Source organism: Thunnus maccoyii, chromosome 17 (assembly GCF_910596095.1).
Source record: "Thunnus maccoyii chromosome 17, fThuMac1.1, whole genome shotgun sequence".
Taxonomy (NCBI): Eukaryota; Metazoa; Chordata; class Actinopteri; order Scombriformes; family Scombridae; genus Thunnus; species Thunnus maccoyii.
This window is the reverse complement of record NC_056549.1, coordinates 24,550,295-24,574,683: the sequence shown is the minus strand read 5'-3', so window position 1 is coordinate 24,574,683 and position 24,389 is coordinate 24,550,295. Positions and strand designations below refer to the sequence as shown.

At 36.6% G+C, this 24,389-nt stretch overlaps 2 protein-coding genes across 2 annotated transcripts; both read left to right on the top strand.

The window, feature by feature from the left end:
- The first annotated feature begins 432 nt into the window (after window positions 1-432).
- On the top strand, window positions 433-18,175 carry LOC121882091 (pleurocidin-like peptide WF3). The gene is made up of 5 exons (XM_042390087.1): window positions 433-493; window positions 16,990-17,026; window positions 17,148-17,248; window positions 17,702-17,720; window positions 17,913-18,175. Exons 1-5 carry the CDS (start codon window positions 463-465, stop codon window positions 18,004-18,006), a joined length of 282 nt encoding a protein of 93 aa, XP_042246021.1. The 5' UTR covers window positions 433-462; the 3' UTR covers window positions 18,007-18,175.
- Window positions 18,176-19,200: 1,025 nt separating this feature from the next.
- Window positions 19,201-21,295, top strand: LOC121882092 (pteroicidin-alpha-like). The gene is made up of 4 exons (XM_042390088.1): window positions 19,201-19,302; window positions 19,454-19,554; window positions 20,749-20,767; window positions 21,018-21,295. The coding sequence occupies exons 2-4, from the start codon at window positions 19,455-19,457 to the stop codon at window positions 21,115-21,117; spliced, it is 219 nt and encodes a 72-aa protein (XP_042246022.1). The 5' UTR covers window positions 19,201-19,302; window position 19,454; the 3' UTR covers window positions 21,118-21,295.
- Window positions 21,296-24,389: the final 3,094 nt, after the last annotated feature.

Genomic DNA, 24,389 nt, shown 5'->3' with positions numbered 1-24,389 from the left:
TAGGATCGTTTCCCAACCTCTTTCCTTAAACCTAGTCAAGTGGTTTTTGTGCCTAAACCTAACCAGACCTTAACCACAGCGGGGTCACATCATAAAACATCATTATTTTTAACAGTGGTGTATAACGGTTTTTTTGGAGAGCACAGACAAAAGATGTCCTGCTGATTACTGCCAATAGGGGCGCCAGATTAGAAAATGCTCCCATTTGTCGCTCTGGAGTCACATGGTCATTCAAACTATATGGTCTTCTAATTTACAGGACTTCTTGTGCATCTTGACCTGTTTTGAATAGAGCTAGTCTTATGGAGCCACCTCTCAAGTAGAATTAATGTATGGAGACAAGTCGATGAACAGTAACTTCACACCAGGCTGAGCACAGTGCTTTGCTGCCCTTTTGGTTTAAAGTTTCAAGCCTGTTTCACTCCTGACCACATCCAGCATCACTGTGGGTGAAGTCATGGGATGAAGGACATCTGTACATCACTGCAGCAAGGTGAGAAGTTAAACCACTGGAAGTCAGCAAAAAAAAAAAAAAAATTCAGGGGGTGTTACTCTGAGCTGCGTGTGACCTTCATTTTCATGTAGGCTCTGTTTGTTTTAGTTGTTAAAGGTGATTTCCGGCAGATGTAAGACAAGGAAGTTGAGTGCCTTTTAACTACATCTGCCTTGCATGATAAGCCCGCTTTTGGATTGGAGTTCTGCCTTATTGTGTTTGAGGAAAAGCTCATTTCAAACAGCTGCTCGATTTGAATACAAGCGCCTCAGAAAGTCTGCACCCTGCATGTCATAATACGTTTTGTATCGGCAGGGTAATTAGACAGTGCACTGCTCCAGATGTGTGTGTTTTCATGTGTAGGCAAGGTTTTGGTACATGTAGCACATGTGTATATTTTTTCTGCATTGGTACATGTTTCTGTGGGTCTTATTTTTCTTTTTCTTTACCTTTAGTGTTTATCGTTTATCTTGATCTTGTGACAAAATATTTGTTTGTTTTGTGTGTTTTTTGAATATTTCTATTTGTATATGTATTTGCACTGTATGTGTACAGATTATGTATAGGCCCAAAGTATTTGCTTGTGTTTGGCATCTGCGTTTTTATTAGTTTATTTCTATTTACGCATCTGGATATTCCTAAGTGTATCTCTCTCTCTGTCTGTGTGTGTGTGTGTGTTGTATTTCAGTTATTGTGAGGACAAATGGCCATTTAGCTGGTCGTCACTTGCTCAACAGGCTGTTTGAGGGTGAATACTTGTTTACAGGTTTAGTGTAAGAAATAGGTTTAGCCTATAAAGCCTCAGTGAGGATCTTCACAAGTATAGAAGGACAAAAATGTCTGTGTGTGTGTGTGTGTGTTTTCCATTTGGCCTGCTGCCAGCAGTTCACTTGACTGGTCTGAAGTGAAACAAGGAGACAAGCGGAGCGTGCTGGTGGCAACATTCAGCTGTCACTCTCAATATCCCAGTCACACACAAACAACACACGGCCTCACACACACTCATTTGCACACACACTGAGAACAGCTCTCCTATTTATCACACACAATGCTCTGCCTAATTAGGGTTGTAATGTGAACAAAGGCAGCAGTCCTATCTGCCACAGCAGACCTCTGAGCACTCAAGTTCAGACAGGAAACCTCTTAGTGAAGTCATGTGGGGTCCTTCATTTGTCTCTCTCTTTCTCTCACACACACTTAGACAAACACACAAGTGCAGAGGGTTTAACAACACAGAGCAAACACACAATTGTCCACGATTAGACACTTTTAGGGACCTAAAGTTGACGTCACTCCTAAATGTCACAGCGTGTTCACACACAGATGTGTCACTCAGGATAAATGCTTTAAGCTTTATATATTTCCATGGAAGAATGTCAGTTGTTCACATTTTCTCTCCCCTTCTTTCTCCATCTCTCCCTCACTTGTGACAGCATTTTTAGTGCACTTTGTGTTTCTCTGTTTCAACGGGCCCTTATATACACAACTGATGTGTCCACACTAAGCTGGCTACATTGAAAAGGCTTCATTTTTGCCTCCTGTCAACTCTAAGCTCGTACCTGAAAATTGAGCTTTTTTAAAACAGTCTCCATACTGGATAAATCTGAAAACTCTAACCTTGACTTTTACTGTGGATGAAGAAAACTAACTTTTTAAAAACAATATCTGTCAGTTTGGTTGGAAGCTGTTTTGTGGTAAAGTTAATGACAACTTCCCGTTGCCTCTAAACCCAGGTTCATTTTAAGTCTAGATTTATTTTCTCAGATAATGTTGCAATCATTATCCCCTTTCTGCTTTAGCAGTTTTAAGCCTATTTCTGCCAGATTTGACCTACCTCTGTTTACTGTGAACATCACAGAACCATCATTACTGGCTTATTTTGAAGAAGACACTTGTACCATTAAATGTATAAGCATAGTTTATTAAATTTATTAGCCTCCATGAAAAAATAAGACACTGAATACACATTTCTTTTTAAAAACATGAAAAAAAATTGAATTTTCTTTGTTTTACAGTGAACCGACTAAAATACCCAATACTACTAATATTGTGATTTGATTGGGCCGCAGCCACACAGGAATTTATGGCGCATAGTGTTAGTTTAACAAGTTTTAATGTTAAAATATTTTTATTGAGTCGGATTAGTTCTCCAGCAAAATCCTGCTTGCTGCTCAGATTCTTTGAGAGCTCCTTTAAAGAGCAGAACCTTTTCCAATAAATCTAACTAACCGTTTGCTATAAAACATCAATTTCCATATGAAAGCATCTCCGATTGACTCCTGGTCACTGGTCATTTTACAATATATATATGCCTCATTTCCTTCTTGTGGGTATTTGCCTGAGGAAGGTCTGCTGTCGGTTCTTTGTTTTTTGGATCCAGCACCTATCCCACAGAGGTTTTGTGTATGTATACACAATTGTTTTGTTTCCAATATGCATACTAATGTGCACGAATATTGTAAATATGCTCTCTGTAACCTAGTACCAGCTTTTGTTTAAACCTTTATATTGATTTATGAGTGCATTGTCACCCACCAAGGTGCAATCATTTGCATACGCTCCTGATGGTGAAAAATGGAAAAGGAGTGCAGCAACTTCAGTAAGTTAATAATGTGTTTTATAGTGACTGCCTGTGTGTCTTTGAATGCCAGAAGATGATTCTAAATGCAATATCTGGCTTTGTTTATGTGATATAAGATATAAGACGTCCCTACACTCAGCTCTGCAGCATGGAAAACTGTTTACTGTAAGTTCCTAATAAACCAATGATGGGACAGGCTTGGTTAACTTCTTGGCTCATACATGTTTACACACATAAACATACACACAGATAGAACACACACATAGAAACACACAGTTTTCTTTTTCTCTCTCCGTCTCATACACACACACACACACACACACACACACACACACACACACACACACACACAAACAGGCGCGTCCCTGTCCTCCTGCCAGTAATGAAGCAGATAATAAGCTGCTTCACGCTCTGCTGTAGCAAAACCAAAATCAAAACACTGTTGATTTAAGAATCAAAATGCGTACACTCATGGGTTTTTCATCTTCCATGCTCTGTGGCAATGATGAGGTAGAGCTCTAGTGTGTGTGTGTGTGTGTGTGTGTGTGTGTGTGTGTGTGTTTCAAGCTGTATATCAAAAGCCTGAGGAGCAGGCAGTGGGTTTTCTAGGCGGCGTTGAGAATCCATTCCTTGTGCCTCCCGCCTCATTTTGGCTCTCTATATTTCCAAGAAATGATTCTCTGACTTTGACAGTGATGTCATCACCGAAAGAATTTTTCTTTTTTTTTAAAAAAAATTTCTGAACTTGTGAAAGAAAGAAAAAAGAAGAAAACAAACTAGGCAAGTGTTGATATTCAAAGGTGACCCACAGAAATCAAGTATGAATGAAAACTGAGGCTGAGTGGTAATTTTGTAATATCAGGACCTAAAGTTAAAACTGTTTACAAAGTAGTTCTGTGTTTTATTTGTATTTACCATAAAATGAAAAAAATCTAGTACTAGACTCTAAGTCCGCCGATACGATGATTCCACATAAAAGGCTTTATTCCTTATTGATTTCCCCTATTAAATTTATGACACAAATGTATAGATGTTCACAAATAAGAGCCTGCAGCTCAATAAAAAGGTAATGTCACTGATATTTTGTACTTTCAGTGTGTTTAACAGTATGTTAAACATTGTTGTCCCATTAGGGTCAACGACTTCCACATTTTTTTTCGGTTGTTTGCAGGCTGGTTGTTTGTTTCCAGCTCATGTACAAAAGTTACATAAATAACTATATTCTCCTCTTGGGGGAGCCTATTCACTGTATAAATTCATAGCATTTTTAAACAATAAGACACACACCAACAACAGAATGTTTATCAAAGTGCATCCAAGTTTTTGATACGTTTTGTGCATTAACCAGATCACCTTTTAAATTAAACTTACCTGTGACACACATTTCAAAATATATCTGTAAATGTATTTGTTTGTCTTTGGAGGGACAGGTGGCACATAAAAATATATGTGAATTGTTGTTCTACCATGTTTGACTTTGATTTTGTCTACAATATGGATGTCAAGCATTTTAAAAACAAAGGAGTTCTTCTCATATTTTGTACATGCTCTCCTCTCAGCGACGGTGTTGTCAAAACACACTTGGATACTTGGATGACCTCAATTTTAAATAAATAAATCTTCTTTCCATGTTGCAGCATGCGGCAATTCAAAGAAAAGAAACACAAAGCATCAGAAATGTCTTGTATGTGTTTCTGATGGATCTCAGTAGCTGCTGTTGTTGGCCTGGCAGCCCATCAGCCTTGTACAACTGTTGCAGAAATATTGTTTTCTTTTTCATATCTCAGTGATCTGCCTCTGTTGGGTTGTTTAGTCCTGAGATGGTTTTATTGTGCTCTCCACAGCGTTTTGTTTTTCATGCTGATTTATTTGGGGGACATCTTCCTGAACACAAAGTGCACACAAACAGGTTCATGGTAAACTTGTGTATTAATCCAATGGTGAACATAAGTGAGGGCTTGTTTTAAAAGGAGATATAGGACATTGCAGTGTCTCTTGCACTGTAAGCACACATCTGGTCTCACATTCGAGAGACAGCGTGTGTGTTTATGTGAATCCCGTCTTTGCAAGGAGGTGCAAATTATGATGCCAGAGGTTTTCTCTTCTCTATAAGACCATCTGTTTGAACACACACCCACTCTCTCTTTGTCATTGCACTGTGAACATCATGAAATATTGTCATGAGCAAGATGTTCTGGTTAATAAAATGTCTGGAAAACAGCCAATTTTATGAAAATTTTACCTGGTTCAATGAAAAATGTATTAAAATCTATGACATATTTACTAAAGGTAATATGACATGATGCACGAGTCAAGTCACCACCATGAATCTAAAGTTAAGAACATAAAGTCAAACATAATATTGTCAAAAGCAGTATGTTTTAAGATATAAAACTTAATATATTTTACAGTTTATTCAACTGTCATGAAGAAAATTATTGATTACTTGATCATTCAAAGCCAGTGGAACGAAAAACAGCTTGACAAAACAACCCCAACTCAAGGTCCACTCACTGTACCAGCTTTCTCAAAGGGAGTTTTCTCAGTTGTCATGGAGATGGATCTGTTGACATGCGAGTTCAGTAGCTCATCCGAGTGCAGTAGATGAAATCAGAACAGCTACTGAACTCGCATGTCAACAGATCAGATGTGACAGCTGAGCAGACTCTTATCTGCTGATGATGGTTGAAAGCTCAGAGTTGGGATTGTTTTGTCTAAACTACTCTCTCCAAAGTCAAGAATGAACTTTAATGCTAAATTTTAAAAACAAACTATATTATAGTGGACATTCTTTTATTTATTCAATATTTTCAAAAGACAGACTGAAAAACCATTCCAGTAGACCTGCAAAATTTTCCGGTTCCAGCTTCTCAAATGTGAATATTTCTCTGGTTTCTTTGGTCCTCTATGATAGTAAACTGAATATCTTTGGGTTGTGGACTGTTGGTCAGGACAAAACAAGACATTTTAAGGTTGCATCCTGGACTTTTGTAAACAATGATTGATATTTTTCACCATTTTATAGACCAAACAACTAATCAATTAATCAAGAAAATAATCGACAGCTTAACTGATAAGGAACTAATTATTAGTTGCAGCCCTAAACTCTAGTGAGAGAAAAATTAGCTTCAATTTATATCTGCAAACCACTTGCTAATTATCTTGGAGTGATAGAGACCAGTGACCAGCTGACTTTAAAAAAAGATGATCCTCAGCACTCCTCTCCAAATCACATAGCCAATGGGACAGGATTTTGTGGTTCATCTTGCAGCTCCATGATGTGTTTCTGTATCACAAAATGCAGTGTACAGTACACTAACCAGCAGGATTATCAGGCAGTTTGTCCCTTTACTGTAACTGAGGCTTTTAATTCTGAAAACCCTTATAAATCAATAAACACAAGACAAAACCCCATCAGCATTTGGTGCTTGATGGTTGGTCAATTAAGACCCTGCAGCCACTTAGCTGGAAAGTCACCCTTCCTGTCATATCATCTCTCTCCTCAATATTAGCTGTATGACTCCAAATTGTAAAAGTAAAAACTATAGAAGGGGATAAATGTCATCTGTAAAGAACACTTGTCCTCAAATCGGTGCAACCGCAAGCAGGAAAATCCTTGTTTCAAATGTTGCATCCTGATTTCCTTGAAGCTTGTGTCATTATTCAGTTCCAGTATGTTGTTGGAGCGGCCACTCAAGTCAGGCAGCATTAATCCAGGTGTGTGTGTGTGTGTGTGTGTGTGTGTGTGTGTGTGTGTGTGTGTGTGTGTGTGTGTGTGTGTGTTATGTGCCACTTGTCTGTCTCCAGTGAGGGTTTAAAGAGGGATTGAATTAGAGGAAGGATAGCTTTCAAGTATGGATTAGGCTAAAGCTGGGTCTCTCAGGGTCATTATTCAATAGCCAGTGAGTGGCATCAGGACCCCTACAAGCCTGCAGAGAGCAGGCTGAGAGAGACTGCTCCATCTGTAATGAAAGGAAGAGACCACAGGAGTGTGTGTGTGTATGTGTGTGTGTGTGTGTGTGTGTGTGTGTGTGTGTGTGTGTGTGTTGATGCTGCATTGTTATGGAAATGTTTGGGATAATAACCAATTTAACTTTAGAAAACTTAAATCTGAAGAAGGAATAGTAGTAGTAAATTACCCAGAGAGTGCTGTGAGTGTTTTTTGTGGATGTTTTGAAAACTGGTTTTGGAGTTCATTGAAACTCAAAGAAATTAAAGTCAACAACATGCTGTGTGAAAGATGCCACCTTAAAAGTTTGAAGTTGAGTCAGTGAGCTAGTGAAGTCAATGTATCTTATTTACCACATAATAATAATAATAATAATAATAATAATAATAATAATAATAATAATAATAATAATAATACACTGTCAGTCATCTGTAACAGCTTCATTCAGTCCTTGAAATGTAGTGGACCTAAGTGTTTTATTTCAAAATAGTTCAATAATTGGTGACAAATTACATTAAATGCAAATATTTAGTGAATTGACACCCTGACAGGTTATCATATGTGCTGCAGTAAGCTTTTCTGCTACAGTAACTTTATTAAGTTGTTACTACTAATGCTAAGCATGCCAACTAACGGCAGCAGCAGATTTTTCCTGAAAATTATACATTTTCAGGAAATGCTCAGCTGTCACATCTGATTCAGTCAAATCAAATCCTCAAATCAAAAACTCAAATCCAAGCCTGGGTTTGTAATAAGCATGTTGTGGAGCCAGTGTAGAAAATCAACACTGTACACTAAGGCTAAAGTAGGGAGGAAGTAATAACTGGAAGGTTTAAGAACAAGACTTTTAAAGTGTTTGACTAAAAGTGTATGCAGTAAAAGTAACATAGTATTTTTCCCCTAAAGATGATGTGACTCCTTCACATTTATACTATCACATCACAATCATTGAGTGGCAAAACAAGTCAAAAGGTGACTGCTCTGAATGTAAAGAGCTGTAACGCTGGCAGGAAAACAAGCAAAACACTTTTTAAAGACCACTGAATTTGTTGCTGTTTCAGAGGCCTTTAGAACAATATCACATAATTTTCTTTTCTGCTTGGTCTGCATCACTCTTTAAAAACTTCCATGTGTCTGAATTCATTTGATTGCACAACAGCTCTTTACCAGTTTTGCTGTGGTTCTGATGTTTTTTTCTTTTCCTGTGAGAATGTACAATTATAGAGACGCTGACTAATGCTGATGTCACAATGATAATGATCAATTGTGGCCACTTCTTGCATACACAACACATCATGTTCATACTTCTGTATGTTTACTGACTTTGGAGACAAAGAGTCAGAAGCTCAAATCAACTGCAGATTTGATCCTTTTTTTAAATACTTTATATCTTAACATCTATAAATCACTTGCAAACATGTTTTTTGAAAAGAGCTAACTAAAAAGGTTATTACCCACCCACCAACTTACACTTCATTAGGTACACCTGTGCAATCTAATGCTATACAACAGCTCTGCCATAAATTCTACTTTTATGAAGCTTATACATTTTCAGTTTTTGTTGACAGAGTCAGAAAGGTGATAATTCCACTTTATGTTTATTATTGAAGTCATAGTGGGTGGTGGTGGTGTACTGGAGTGCATTTTATTGAATGGTGTTCCTAATATTTCAATGATTTGTTCAGCTAAACCATCAACCTGTCTCTTAGACCCCATCCCAACTAGGTTGCTTAAGGAAGCCTTACCCTTAGTTAGCACTTCTTTACTATATATGATCAATCTGTCTATAGTAACAGGCTATGTACCACAGTCTTTTAAAGTAGTTGTAATTAAACCTCTTCTTAAGAAGCCTACTCTTGATTCAGGCATTTTAGCCAACCATAGACCTATATCTAATCTTCCCTTTCTCTCTAAGATCCTTGAGAAAGCAGTCTCTAATCAGTTATGTGACTTTCTACATAACAAAAGTTTATTTGAGGATTTTCAGTCAGGATTTAGAGTGCATCATAGCACAGAGACAGCACTGGTGAAAGTCACAAATGACTTCCTAACTGCATTGGACAAAGGATTTGTCTCCATACTTGTCCTGTTAGATCTTAGTGCCGCATTCAACACAATTGACCATCAAATCCTTTTGCAGAGACTGGAACATTTAATTAGCATTAAAGGAACTGCATTAAGCTGGTTTAAGTCCTATTTATCAGACCAATTTCAGTTTGTACATGTTAATGATGAATCCTCCATGAAGGCAAAAGTTAGACATGGAGTTCCACAAGGTTCTGTACTTGGACCAATACTATTCACCTTGTATATGCTTCCTTTAGGAAATATTATTAGGAAACACTCCATAAATTTTCATTGTTATGCAGATGATACTCAATTATATTTATCAATGAAGCCAGATGAAACCAATCAGTTAACTAAACTCCAAGCATGCCTTTAGGACATAAAGACCTGGATGACCTGCAATTTTCTACTACTAAACTCAGATAAAACTGAAGTTATTGTGCTTGGCCCTTAACACCTTAGAAACACATTATCTAATGATATAGCTACTCTGGATGGCATTACCCTGGCCTCCAGCACCACCGTAAGGAATCTGGGAGTTATCTTTGATCAGGATATGTCCTTTAACTCCCACATAAATCAAATTTCAAAGACTGCCTTTTTTCACTTCCATAATATCGTAAAAATCAGGCACATCCTGTCCCAAAAAGATGCAGAAAAACTAGTCCATGCATTTGTTACTTCTAGGCTGGATTATTGCAATTCTTTATTATCAGGCTGCCCTAACAAGTCTCTAAAGACTCTCCAGCTGGTCCAGAATGCAGCTGCACGTGTACTGACTAAAACTAGAAAAAGAGATCACATTTCTCCCATTTTAGCTTCGCTACATTGGCTTCCTGTAAAATCTAGAATAGAATTTAAAATCCTTCTCCTAACTTACAAAGCCCTTAATGGTCAGAATGTAGGCTTACTGGTGGTTCCTACATTCTTTAAAAGTAGAATGGGAGGCAGAGCCTTCAGCTATCAGGCTCCTCTCTTGTGGAACCATCTTCCAGATTCGGTCCGGGGTGCAGACACCCTCTCTATGTTTAAGAGTAGGCTTAAAACTTTCCTTTTTGATAAAGCTTATAGTTAGGGCCGACCAGGCACACCTTGGATCAGCCCTTAGTTATGCTGCTATAGGCCTAGACTGCTGGGGGACTTCCCATGATGCACTGAGCTCCTCTCTCCTCCTCCTCCTCTCCATCTGTATGCATTCATGTAACATCAATGCATGCCACAAACTTTGCTTCTTCCCCAGAGTTTTTTGTGCTTTCTCATCTTGCAGGAAACCCTGGTGGTCTAGCCTTCACCTTCTGCTATTGCTACTTATTGTTATTGTTATGATTGTTGTTATTTTGCCCCCCGTTTCCCTCTTTCTTTCTCTCTCTCAACCCAACCGGTCAAAGCAGAAGGCCGCCCACCAACAGCCGGGTTCTGCTTGAGGTTTCTACCCGTTAAAGGGGAGTTTTTCCTTACCGCTGTTGCCAAGTGCTCTATGTGAAAAGTGCCCTGAGATGACTTTTGTTGTGATTTGGTGCTATATAAATAAAAATTGATTGATTGATTGATTGAATTGATTGATATTTCATAAATGTAGAATTGATGGCAGAGCTGTTGTATTGGATTGCATTAGATTTTACAGGTGTTCCTCATGAAGTAGCCTGTGAGTGTATATTAAACATTAAAACATTAGTTGCATTATTCAAAAACTGCTACTGTGATTGGCTGCGATATTGCTGGCTCCGCTCCCTCCCCTATTTTTTCCAGCTGCAACATCACACTGTGGGGCAGTTGAGAATGGCTTTTTCAAGTGTCATCACAACAAAAAACAGTGAAGAATATGGCTTCATGCTATAACAAAACATTTCTAACAGCAAAATCCTGCCCAACTGTAGTAGATAATAGTTTTCCATAACAACCCATCTTTAATTACATCAGCCATTGTTCTAAAAAATGAAATACAATCATTTTTAAAATGATTGTATTTAATATTTCTTTATTATTACTATCAGTATTGGGGCAAGCATTAATGGTAAGAGTACATTTAATAAAGAGAAAATACAATTATTCAAAAGGCAGAGATTCCACATTTGAATCTCATAACCAGATGTGAAAATGAGCAACTGAAAAATGAGTACCAGTCTGTACTTCCTCAACAATTACTACCAAGGTGCTTTGGCTACTGAACCTTTTAACTGTGGAGCTGCTGAGTGACCAGTATTAGAAGACTGTGTGAATGTGTATATTAAGGAATATGAAGCAGTGCTCGTGGAGTCATCTCAAAGTGGATAAATCAAAAGTGTCTGAGTTTGAAAAGGAGTGTGGCAAAGGCATGAGAAAAATGAACAAGACTACTTACTGGAAGAGAGATGGACAGCGGTATTAAAGCAGGATGGAATAAAACAAAGAGCAGGGGCCTGAGGATGGTTAAGATGGTTTCTTTTAGCTGATGCAGTGAATTCACGTCTTTCTGAGACTTTAGTGCTACAGTATGACTTAACTGAGCTCTCTGAGCCAGCAGAGAGGGGCCTTACACCTGGATCAAAGTCAAACCCTCGGCTCGTGGCTCCTTATTGTCTGTTGATTTGTCAGGATCATGGTGAGATGCTGGTTTCTTGGCATTCCACATCACGTAAAACCCTCAAATATCTCACTGTCAGAAAGGTGGAACCAGTTCAGAGAGCTGAAGGTTGGATGGAGACACAGCTGCGCCTAATCTGGAGCTACATGGTTACATAGCACACTTGTGCATTCACATGAAGAAAAAACTAAAAACTTGAAAATTTCTCAATTGAATAAAATCAATATGCTGTCTAGATTGGGCCATTTATAGTGTAGCTTCAGTTAAGGCTTTCTGATTGGGTGAGCTATCTACTTTTCAAATGTGAGGATATATATTTATGCCAATTGTTTGTTTTTTAATTTAAAAGTGCAACACTGCAGTAAAGGCACACAGCATTATCCTTCTGTGTATTTTTGCTGAGTTACAGTACTGTATGTATTTTATCCTGAAGTGCATAAAGGACAACCACTGGGGCAGAAATAGAAAACAGAGGTACTCACTGAGCTTACTAAACGCCTGATGCCACTGTTTTGTGCATGCTAGTTTGTTTTTTCTGCTGAACGTAACTTATTTGTTCAATGTGCAGCTGAAGGTATAAAACACAAGACGTATATTTGTTGAAAGCAGTAAATGAATGAGCCCTCATGTCATATTTTTTTATGCAAACTTTTACATTTGGTATATAAGCATTTCAGGAAAGGCAAAGGCTCTTTCCCAAGAAACATTTGCTACTGGTCTGCTGAGAATAAACTGGTATAACCACCATGGCTGAATAGAAAAAGAGATGCATGCAACCTGCAGAATCTCCAACAGAAGATTCAAGTAAATGACATTAAAAGGACAAATAAGCTTCAGAATGTGCAGGGAAACAACCAACAGTAATAAGCAGCAAAAAAAGAAGGAAAAACTGAAATTTCAGGAATTATCACTTTAATATCTGAAATATTCAGATATCCTTGCCAATTAAGAATGTTATAAAAAAGCATAAGTACAAATGAAAAAGGCCAAAAAAGAACTCAGTAACAACCATTTCCCTTTTTCGTTTTTTTCTTGTGCATTTTCTCACATTTAGTTCCTCTCAGTGACAAGAAAAGTGGAAACAACATGGGGAAGTGATAAGATTGTAATCAAGCTGTTAACACTGATACAGCACGGGTTTTGCATTGTCATTGCCCCGTTCAGAACGAAAAACACCACACAAACACACGTGTAGAAATACAACTCTCACACATGTGCATGCACACACACCTACACAGCACTTTGCTGAACATAAACTGCTCTAGATGTGCTGCCACAGGCCTCCAGAACAAATTTTATTATTTTGTCTCTCTAACATCTTACAGAGCCATAGCTTCATTAGGATTATAGCACAGTCTTGAGGGTGATACAAGAATTAAACTGCAATCCATACTTGACCAAATTAATATTTCCTTAATGTCAATTTCTAAGATGACAAGACAGATATACTATTGCTATAAGATAATCAAATCAAAAGAAATAAAAGTGGGCTCAATCTTGTGTCTTTACTTTGTTTGTATAGAACACAAAAATATGGATTTTCACAATGAACAGAAAAGTTGCTTTCTGAAAAATAAAAACTTGAGTAACAAAACTGTAGAAAATTGTCCCGGACTACAGCAAGTGAACGCAGCTGCTGCACTTTGATAACATGTCTGCATGCTGGATACATGCATGTCAAAATGCTAGATCAGTAGTGTTGTGAACAAGTAAATGTCCAAGAACTATACTTCCATGCGTCAAGCAACCCAACAAATATAATGGCATTTCATGAGTATTTTTTGCAGTGTTAAAAATTAAACCTTATTCATATATGTAAATCCTGTTTGTTTATTATTTTTGTTTTGTTTGTTTGTTTGTTTTTTTGTTTTTTTACAGGAAGAGAATGTTATTGGGAAGTAACAATGTTAATGTAATCAGTAAACCTTTATCCTGCCAGGCTGCTGTCCATATTGCAATGCACAGAGCGTCAGTCCACTTAAACCCTGTCCACACTAATGCGGATATTTTGCAAAATTGAGTCGTTTTTGCGTTCTTGTGTGTACAGAAATATTTTTTAAAACGACAGTCATGGGGACAGATTTTTTTTTAATGGAGGGGGAAAATATCCATTTAGAAAAATATCCATATACATGTAGACAAGGCCTTAATTATGACTCATCCTCTGCTTCATACCCACATTATTTCATAACCAAGAAAAAGAAATAAACACAAGTGTCCCGACTTGGCAATGATGGTGGTGGTGACTCAGCGATGGTGATTATATAATGTTGATTAAAAAGCGTATGTTTGTAACTAGAGCTGCAATGATTAGTCAATTAATCGATCAACAGAAAATTAATCAGCAACTACTTTGATAATCAACTAATAGTTTTAAAGGTATCATATGTAATTATTCCACATTAAAATGTCTAAAAACAACTAGACCTATGTTATATATTTTGTTGAGTTGTGTACTTACATTATCCGAAATGTTTCCAACAATTTTCAAACCCAGAGAAATCTGTAATTTAATCAAAGTAACGGACCATTTCATTTGGTTGCATGTCAATGGCGTCATACCTCCTCTACCAAAGAGTAAACACACACAAGATGCATATGGCAGCGCTGTGTTTGTCCGCTACAATGGCGTCTACCAAAGAGTAACTTACACACATACAAGATAATACATCGGCGTTGTAGTTGTTTTAGTCATTGGACGTCTAGATCTTAAGTTATCAGAGAAATAAACTGGGCAAACGTTAGCAGCAGCTCGGCTAACAGACCTCCAGGAAGTCCGGTGGTCACCAAACATCGTCGGAGAAATATTGATTTGTTAGGTGAAACAGCTTTAATTAATATTTTTAACGATTTTTATCTGCGTGTAAGTTTGCTTTTGGAGAGGAGAAGACCTCTGCGGATAATTCGGCTCCCGGGAGAAACCGACCAAACGTCTGGATCTTACATTATAAGAGAAATAAACCGAACAAGTGTTAGCAGCAGCTCGGCCAACAGCCCGTACCGGACGTCCGGTCGTCGCCGTACATCGTCACAGAAACACTGTTATTTTTTTTAGGTAAAACAACTTTAATTAGTATTTTAATGATTTTAATCTGTGTGTACGTTTGTTTTTGGAGAGGAGGAGACCTCTGTGGATAATTCGGCTCCCTGGAGAAACCGGCTGAACGTCTGGATATAAAGTTATAAGAGAAATAAACAGAACAAGTGTTAGCAGCAGCTCGGCTAACAGCCCGTACCGGATGTCTGTCGCTGTACATCGTCGGAGAAACGCTGATTTTTTAGGTGAAACAGCTTTATTCAGTGTTTAACCTGTAATCTCCAGGTCTGTTGTGTTTTCGAGAGTAGGAGACCTCTGCGGGTAATTCGGCTCCCGGTAAGAACATCCCGAATGATTAACACTAGAGTAATCCTATCCCGGTGAAGCTGGTTATTTAACAACGAAGACATCAACTCCCATGATCCCTTGCTACTTCACACCGCCATCACATTCCGTCTTTTGTTCTTGTTTTGATTGAGAGACCCCTAGCGGCTGAAATTACATATTGTGCGTTTAAGTCATTTTTTAAGAAAAAAAATGTTGAAAGTCTCTGGTTCCAGCTTTCGTTTCTTTCGTCCTGTATGATCTTAAACTGAATATCTTTGGGTTGTGGATTGTTGGTCAAAAAAGAAGATATTTTATGTTGCAGCTTGGACTTTAGGAAACGATGATAAACATTTTTCACCATTATTTTACAGATAAAAAGACTAATTGACTAATCAAGAAAACAATTGATAGATTAATCAATGATGAAAATAATTGTTAGTTGCGGCCCTATTTGTAACAGTAACAGTGGAATTGATTAGTGAGACAGTATACAGTATGTATGTATGTATGTTAGGGCTCAACAGTCTTGTTGATAGTATCACATCATTTTTAAACATGGAGTTAACCCAATGACCAACAACAGGCAAATAATCAGCACTTGTCACATTGTTCACTGTTTGCCACACTGTCAGAGTCTGATCAGCATAAAGAAGAATGAGAAAAATTGCAAAGTCCATACTGTATGTGCAAAGATGATACACCTCTCCACATACACTTAAAGTAACTCTACATAATATTGGCTTGATATATATATACTGGCTTGCAAGGAGCACATTAACCAGACAAGAGCTAATTAGGCCTGGATATTGAACCTCAATACTTTCTGGGACCAACTTAAGTGGTATTTATCCTGTCCTTATCCCACGCAGGTATTGTATACTGCATTGACAAAGCTGGTATTGAATGTCTGGTCTTATCTGTTATCTTGCTTATTTTTATCAGACAATTCCTGATATAAATCAAAGTAGTTGTGAGCACATCATGGTACCTCAGTGGGATAGGTGCTGGATACAAAATCAATAAAATTACAATGCATGGAGTACAGGCAAAATATAACCTGTAGTTGGTCGAAGTGTTGCAAAATAAAATTAACGTGAGCTTTGATTTAGTGTGTAGGTTCTCCGAGCACTGTAAAATACATTCAATTTTAACCACAATTTTTATTTTATTTAAGCAAAGTTCTTTTTAACGTCTTTTTCTCAAATATAAATGTTCGAAAAATATGTTAATACTCACTTAAAGTGAGGTGCTGAGTAATAAGTATCCTTTTGGTATCTGTGTCAAAACTCTAAGTAAAGAGTGTCTTCACCAGTGTCAATTAGAAATGATTCAATCTGTATTAAGCATAGTAGAATTCTTGCAAAGCTTCAGGGTAAATGAGCAACATCTTACAGCAAAGTCCACTTATTGAATGAGTGAGACGTTTGTTTATATCGTCATCTAGTAACTACACAGTTCTAATATTGAGCTACATCCAGCAAGTATTATCATTACTGATATTTTTTTTTTAACAAATAAATGAATCTATCAGTCTAAAAAAAATCTGAAAATTTTGAAAAATGCCCATCATAATGTCCCAGAGTCCAAGATGACATATGCACATAGCTTGTTTTGTCCAACCAGTAGAGCAAAAAAACCCCAAATTTGAATTGCAATGATATGTAACTGAGAAGGCAGCTGATCCTCATGTGTGAGAAGTTGTAAGCTGACTTATTGTTTAATTACTTATTTTTTAATACTTCACTGAAACTGAAACTGTGAATGTGATGTTGCAATGAAAAAATAGAGATGTGCCTGAACTGACTTTGGATACGTGTTTGAGATTAGATCAATTAGATCTTTCACCTTTATGCAATCTTGCTAAATATTACACAATAACTGAAGGAATTCAGCCCTGCATATATAAAGAGCGGTGTACTTATCAGCCAGTAAGCACAGATATTTACACCACTGTGAATATCACCTCTTTCAGAGAAAAGCCTTTTGACTGTGACTGAATCATTGGAAAGGTAAGAACCTAATACTTCAACCTGAGTTTAGTTAAGTTAATGAACAAGACAAAGTATTTGCTACATCCAGTTAATAAAGCTAACAAACTACTGTTAAATGTGGCCACTGTGATTTTTGTAGGATGAAGTGTACCGTGGTCTTTCTGGTGTTGTCCATGGTCGTCCTCATGGCTGAACCTGGAGAGAGTTTTGTGGGACTGATTGTTAAAGGAGCGTTTCACGGTACTGTCATGGAAGCAATGGGTCTTTTTAATACCATTACAAAATCATTTTGACAAAACATGTAACAGTAATGGATAACAAATGGTTACAAAGACAAATTGCTGTCCAAATGGCATACAGTCTCTTCACTTTAATGACCACCATCCAGGTTGAGCAGGAAAATCACATTAGTTATTATTAGTTATTGATGTTATTAATCACACCTGGTTTTCTACTAAGATATGTCAAAATAATCATTGTGTAAAAGGTCACTTAATCTCACATGAATAAAAATCATATGGATACATTAACTTACGTATAATGTTTATATATAAAATATATCTGTGTAGGTGGAACTATTTAAAGTATGCATTTACTTTATTGTGAAGGATATTGTATTCTTGTGATACCTCATACAGTAAAACATCCAGAGTTTTAACAGAGTTGTTTTCTCTTGTTCTCTGTTTTATTTAGCCGGCAAGTGGATCCATCGGTAAGGACATGCTTCTACAATTGTTACAACTTCTACAACTATTAATGTTACAACACATATCAAAGAGAAAGTAACGTTTATTTAATTGTCACAGTGAATGTCATATAACTACAAATCTGTATTCCTACTACTTGAACTCCACTTGTTGCATGGTGTTATGTTCTGATGCTGAGTCTTCTCTGCTTCAACCAGGCTTGTCAGAAAACACCGCGGAAGGGGATTCGAGCAAGAGCAGCTGGATAAACGTTCATTTGATTACAACGCAGGGCGTCCGCGTTTTGACTAGACTGGAGCCTCTGTGTTTTGGATAAAAAGAAAAGCTTTTTGCTCTTTAAACACAAGTTTAAAATAAGTATCTACCCACCAGAGCAACAATCGCATCAAAATATGTTTACATTGAGTTGATTCAGGAATACTGACTTAACTTTGGAAACATTGTCATTTGGAATAAATCTGCATGCCAAAATATTTCTCCATGGTCTTATTCAAAGATGCAAGTTACTATGAAAAATGTTATATCTTTAACAGAGATTTATCTTTTCAATGTGAGATGTTAAAACTGTTTTAACTATTTTTGAAATCACCTTGCAATCCTTGCATTAATGGGTGTGTCTGTGAGTCTATCTTGAAATGTGTGTTTAATGCTGGCAGGAAACACCACTGTCAGCACAGATGCTTCATGTGTTGTATGTGCATTTGTGCTTTCTAACTGCACAAATTCACACATTCATTTTCTCGAGGTTAGATGCATGCATGTGCATGTATCTATAAAGTGCTTTGTGACTGTGTGTTTTAAAAAGTGCTGTATAAAAAAAAGCTTACTTACTTACTTACTTACTTACTTACTTACTTACTTACTTACTTGGACTAATTCTTTTTTACAATTCATGTGAATAATATTGTATTGGACACTTGTGATATCAATCTTCATGCATATGACACTGTTTTATACTGTTGTGCTTGACTCTATACAACTGCCTTTAGAAAATATGCAACTCTTTCAGTCATGGCAGGATGGTTGGCAAAAATTAGATGCTGGGCACTAACTTCCTCATCGTCTCTGTTTACTGAAACAGCAGCAGAAAATAATGAAATAGTGAGTGAGACATCTTCAAACTGGTTACAACAGTCCAAAAATATATTTAAATTACCATTATAAAAAGAGCAAGTACAAGTATATTCTCACATTTTCAAGAAGATTTAACCAGAAATTCATAATTTTCTGTCAATTAATTAAACAACTAATTGTTTCAGGACTAGTCATTCACCCATGTGGTCCAACTTGCAACTTGAAGGCAAGGAAGTGATGGGGGGAGGGAGCTATGTGAAAACTCACTTTGGTTTTGTGGTTGAGATTAGATCAATTATCTATCCCTCCCAAATGCAATGAGATTATTAGTTTGCCCTTCCTGTAATATGACTAAATATGACACAAACAATGACTGAAATAATTCAGGGTTGCATATATAAAGAGAAGCATATCTGCTAACCAGTAGGCACAGCTATCAGCATCACCTGTGAATCTCACACTGCTCACTTTACTCTGTTTGAGAACAGACTTTTAGTCTGAATCAATTGAAAGGTAAGAACTAAATATTTCAACCTCATTTACTTGTGAACAAGAAAGAGTATTTTTATTGTATATCATGATCATGTAGCCTGCATTACAAAACTGTTCTGATTTTCAAAATCTTTATTTATCTATTCATTTTTTTTTTTTTTTTTTTTTTTAGGATGAAGCCTATCGTGGTCTTTCTTGTGTTGTCCATGGTCGTCCTCATGGCTGAACCTGGAGAGTGTATTATTGGACTGATTATAAAAGGAGTCACTCACGGTATGGTCATGGAAACAATGGTCCTTTCAATGCCAAACATTTTAACATGAGATAGTTTGAAAAGTATATGTGTAACTAATAACAACAATGTTTGCAAAATAGAATCAAATCACTTTACTTCCATGACTGCACATCCAGGTTTATCATTTAGTAACAGAGCACATTACTGCATTCATCATTAATGTTAGTATTTACTGGGCATGTGCAGAGAGCCCTGTATTTGTATTTCTATCTATATTTGTTGAAGCAGAAAAACAATTTTTATTTGTATTTGTATTTGAATAAAAGTGGAAATAGGTATAAAATTCCAATTTATGTTTCTATTGTGCTTTTAATTTTAGGATATTAAAGTGTTAAAACAAATGTTTATAAATAAACTATCTTACAAAGGAGGTCCCCACATCAGGTCTTGAATTCAAGTCTCCCAAATCATAGACGACTGCGCTGACTATTGAACTAAACTGAGTGCATTGCTAATGTGCAGACAGGCCTGTACTTTTTTATACAACCGTAACACAGCGACAGCACAGCATGTAAAATGTGTAGAAGAACTTAAAAGGCGATTCTTCATTTTTCATTTACTGCCTGTTTTTTACAACCTAACTTTGTGGAAAGGAGAAGGAGAACAACAGGTTATGGAGAGTCCTTTGAGAGCACTTTGCGTGTGTCAGTAGCTCAGCTTTATCTCCGGGGAACACCCCTAATAAAGACAATTTGTCAATGTCAAATTATTGTTACGTCATATGGATGCATGAATTTAAAGAGTATCTGGTGATATTCTATATTTTTCCTTTAGTCAACAAATCCCTTCAAGACCAAAATCAGCAATGAATTGATTCTAGTAACAAATGTTTTCTGTATTGCCAAAGTCTCATATAACTAAGTGCCATAGAAAATAGTCCCCAACAAATGCATTTTTACTCCTGTTTAAGTTTAATAAAAAACTACAGTGCTCAGCTGTTTTGGGAAATTACTTAGCCATTTTCAAAATTTTAATTTTATATTTTGAAATTATGTTTAAAGATTTTTGGACTTTTTTAGTCTTGGGATTTTTTTTCAGTTTATAATCCTTTAGCATACAATGTGTTTATATTGCATTAATTATTGTTGCTGTCCTGTACTACAATGGAATGTGTTATGATACTGTATTGTTCAGATTTTATGTAATTGATTTATTTTTTTTGTTTTATTTAGTTGGCGGATGGATCCATAGGTAAGAACTTGTTACTTGTTTTCACATCTACTAAACCACTAATGTTCCAAAAAATAATTAATGCAACTTTTTTTAAAAATTACAGTGAATATTATTTAACTATATATATATATATATATATATATATATATATATATATATATATTTCTCATATCTACTACTACTACTACTACTATCATATTTATTATTATTATTGACAACGTGTCTTGTTGCTTCTCTTGTCATTCTGAATCTTCTCTCCCTCCACCAGGCTCATCAAAGGCCGTGAACGTGATGTCTTTGATGAGCAGGAAGAGCAGCGAGACAAACGTTCAATCAATTACAACCCAGGGCGGCCTGGTTTTGACTAACGGGGCCCCTTTGAAATATGTTTTGAATGAAAAAAAATGTGTGTTGCATTTCCGCCTATAAATATTGACCCTCCAGGGCAACTGATATATACAACATTGGTGAACATATATCTTTGCATTGATATATTGTTTTGGGAAATTTGAACGAATTTTGGAATTTCAAATAAATCTGCTTTGCATTATAACACATCAGAACATGTCTCTGTCTTATTCAAAAATGCTATTTGATAATGGTGATGAACAGAGTTTTACTTTTAACTATAATCTCATACTATATGAACTACAAATGTCCCAAGCCAGGACATTTTTTAAAAGATGGATATTGGCTAAAATAAAGCCAATCAAATGCAGACCCTTTCATTACTGAACCGCGCACCTCAGCCTGCTGTTGCAGTGCTGCTCTCCTTTACAACAGCCTACAGTGTGAGCATTCTGTTTGTGTATGCAAGTGAATATTAGTGTGTGATTCACTAAACTCTGACTCTAACTCTCTATTTCCCATTTGCTCAGGTCATATCAGCTGTCACTAATTAGTTTTTCTGTAGTTCCAATAACTCCAACGGGGGGAGACGTCTTTTCTCTCGTGGATCCCATCACATAAATCTCAGGAGTTGCTTCCTCCCAGTTAAACTTCCATTCATTTCAGATCAATCATTTACACTGATGAATGTATTAGTTTTGAACCGGGACCTTTGGTATTCAGACTAAGTAGCTCATGAAAAATGTGTGTGCCAAAGTCAGTAGTCTATATGTGTCAGATACATATTAAATTGACATTGCTTATCTTCTGCTGCTATGTAAATATAAGTATCGGATCAGACACGGGGCCAGAAAAACTTCAATTTGGACATCCCTAATATTAACCATACCATAACTTACTATCTGTTTAATCAGAAATGTGGGTATAATATACTAGAAGTGAGCATTACTATACTACACTGCAATACTATAAGCAAGGAGGGAGCACAAGTCAAGGATGAACCATCTTGCTGACTCATTTTCCTTCCAAGAAACACAAAGGCCAGCACTGCAGCATAGAGACTGTTATTCACATGTCACTTGAGCCAGTGCAACGCAGAGCAGCAGTTAACTGAAGTCTCTTTGTGCCAGGGAGTTTTGTAAAATGTTTACACAAATGAGACAGAAATATATTTAAGAGTTAAGAGAACATAACTCAGGCTAGAGATAATGTCTATATGTGGTGTTAATGCCATGGACTTATAGCAGCCCTGCCATCAAACAGAGGGGTATAAACATGGATCTGATCTGATGAGTGCCTCAATATACTTTTTTTGGTGAAAAACACAGATTGAGCTATACTAAAAAACTGAAGATAAAAACATAAAGCATGATGAAAAAGGGAGCCCTGTGCAGAATCCATTACTGAATCTACATCCATGTGTGTAGCCTCCATCTGTTAAAGATCTACACTACAATGTTCACATAGTTCTCTTTGACAGCAGCCTTTTGACTCTCAACTGTAATCGGTGGGAAGGTAAGCACTAAATATACAATCCTCAGTTACTCACAGTATGAACAAAGCAATCTTTAGACATCTGCTCAAATTGTTAGCATATCTACAGCATTATGTCTAGTTTCCATTGTAACACTGATAAAAACAACTGTACACTTCATGGTTCTTGTTTTCAGGATGAAGTGCATCGCAGTCTTTCTTGTGTTGTCGCTGGTCGTCCTCATGGCTGAACCTAGAGAGGGTTTTATTCACCACATTTTCAACAGAACTGCCGATGCAGCCCTTATTGAGGTTATTAATTACAATTGATTGAAAGAGGCTGATTTTCATGAGTGAATGAATGTAATATCATACTGTAGATGCATGGGTGTACATACAGTATTATGTGCACACATAGAATCCTAGCCATATAGGATAGATACAAATGCATTTAAGAGGTTTGGTGTATTTGGTCAAATACAAAAAGGGTTTTATTTACATTCCTATTTAAACATGTTTATATTCCTATGACGTGATATTCAGGTATTGTATTGAATTGTACCAAATGCTTATGGCTTCAAATATCTAGGCACCAATTCACAGATTGTGTACACATGGCAAAATCTTCAATAATTCTCAAATTACCACCACAGAAGTACACATTCTATGTATTGTATTTTCACTTTATCTTATATTATGTTCAGTCATATTATCAAGTGGGTTTTATTTTCCATCTTATGTACATTTACATGTTCTTATGTTCATTTTATGTCTTTTTTGATGTGAAGCACTTAGTGCATGTAATTTCTTTGTAAAGCACTTTGAGTTGCATTTTTTGTATGAAAGGTGCTATACAAATACATTATTATTGTTATTATTATTATTATTATTATTATTATTATTATTATTATCATTAAACTGCTGATTCTAAATGAAATATTAGATTTGGATTGGGACAGGCAGTTAACAGCTGTTACGTCCCATTGTCATTTTGATTTTTGATTTTTCCAAGTAATAGAAATGGTCTGGAAAATATTAAATGAAAGGCTATACATAAGTACTTTACATGTGATTGCATTAAAGACTACAGTTTATTGTGATTTTCTTATTTATTGGGTTGCATGCTGTGGTTTCATAAACTGATCATATTTTTTATCAGTAGCTATACATCTTTCTGCGCAGATAGGGCGTTCTGTTGTGTAGCTGTAATACAGATCAGTGTATCCAACGAATGAATGAATGAATGAATGAATGAGTCAGTCAGGGAGTGAATCAATCATCTCTTTCAACCTTGCACCTCTGGAAGCAGAGCCAATATTGCCTGTAATCATTCACTGCTAGAATCAACAGAATGTATGCTTTCACTGTACATCCCGCCTTGCATTATACTAATGGCAGGCCATTTACCTGTTGCAGTATATCAGTGTGTCTCATCTCTATTGCGTCTATACCAGTAGGTATAACAGACAAGGTATAACAAAAAGTAAAAATTACTTGTTTTTGGTCTAAATAACTGACAAACTGGCTGATGGGTATGATGCAAACCAACAGTCTCATGAGAGTGTTAAGAATCAGTTTGAAAATATAAAGCCAGGAAACCCCTGACACCATAGCTGCTCAAATAATCTCATCTTCCAACAGAAAGACACTGTTAGCCTGCTGGTGCTAAGTACAAGTCTGGAGAGAGACCTGGTTAGTTTTTAGGGTAGATGCTAATGTCCAACATTGCCTGTACTGCCATAATGTAAGCAAGGTTTTGCAGAACCCAAATATGAAACATCTTGTTTCCTTCCATACAGATGAAATACTAAAACTGTCA

Bases quoted from the DNA above. Each gene is read 5' to 3' on its own strand.
- LOC121882091 (XM_042390087.1), top strand. From the start codon at position 463: ATGAAGGACATCTGTACATCACTGCAGCAAG. The intron at 494-16,989 runs GTGAGAAGTTAA...CACCTCTTTCAG, and splicing joins CTGTACATCACTGCAGCAAG to AGAAAAGCCTTTTGACTGTG. The intron at 17,027-17,147 runs GTAAGAACCTAA...TGATTTTTGTAG, and splicing joins GTGACTGAATCATTGGAAAG to GATGAAGTGTACCGTGGTCT.
- LOC121882092 (XM_042390088.1), top strand. From the start codon at position 19,455: ATGAAGCCTATCGTGGTCTTTCTTGTGTTGTCCATGGTCGTCCTCATG.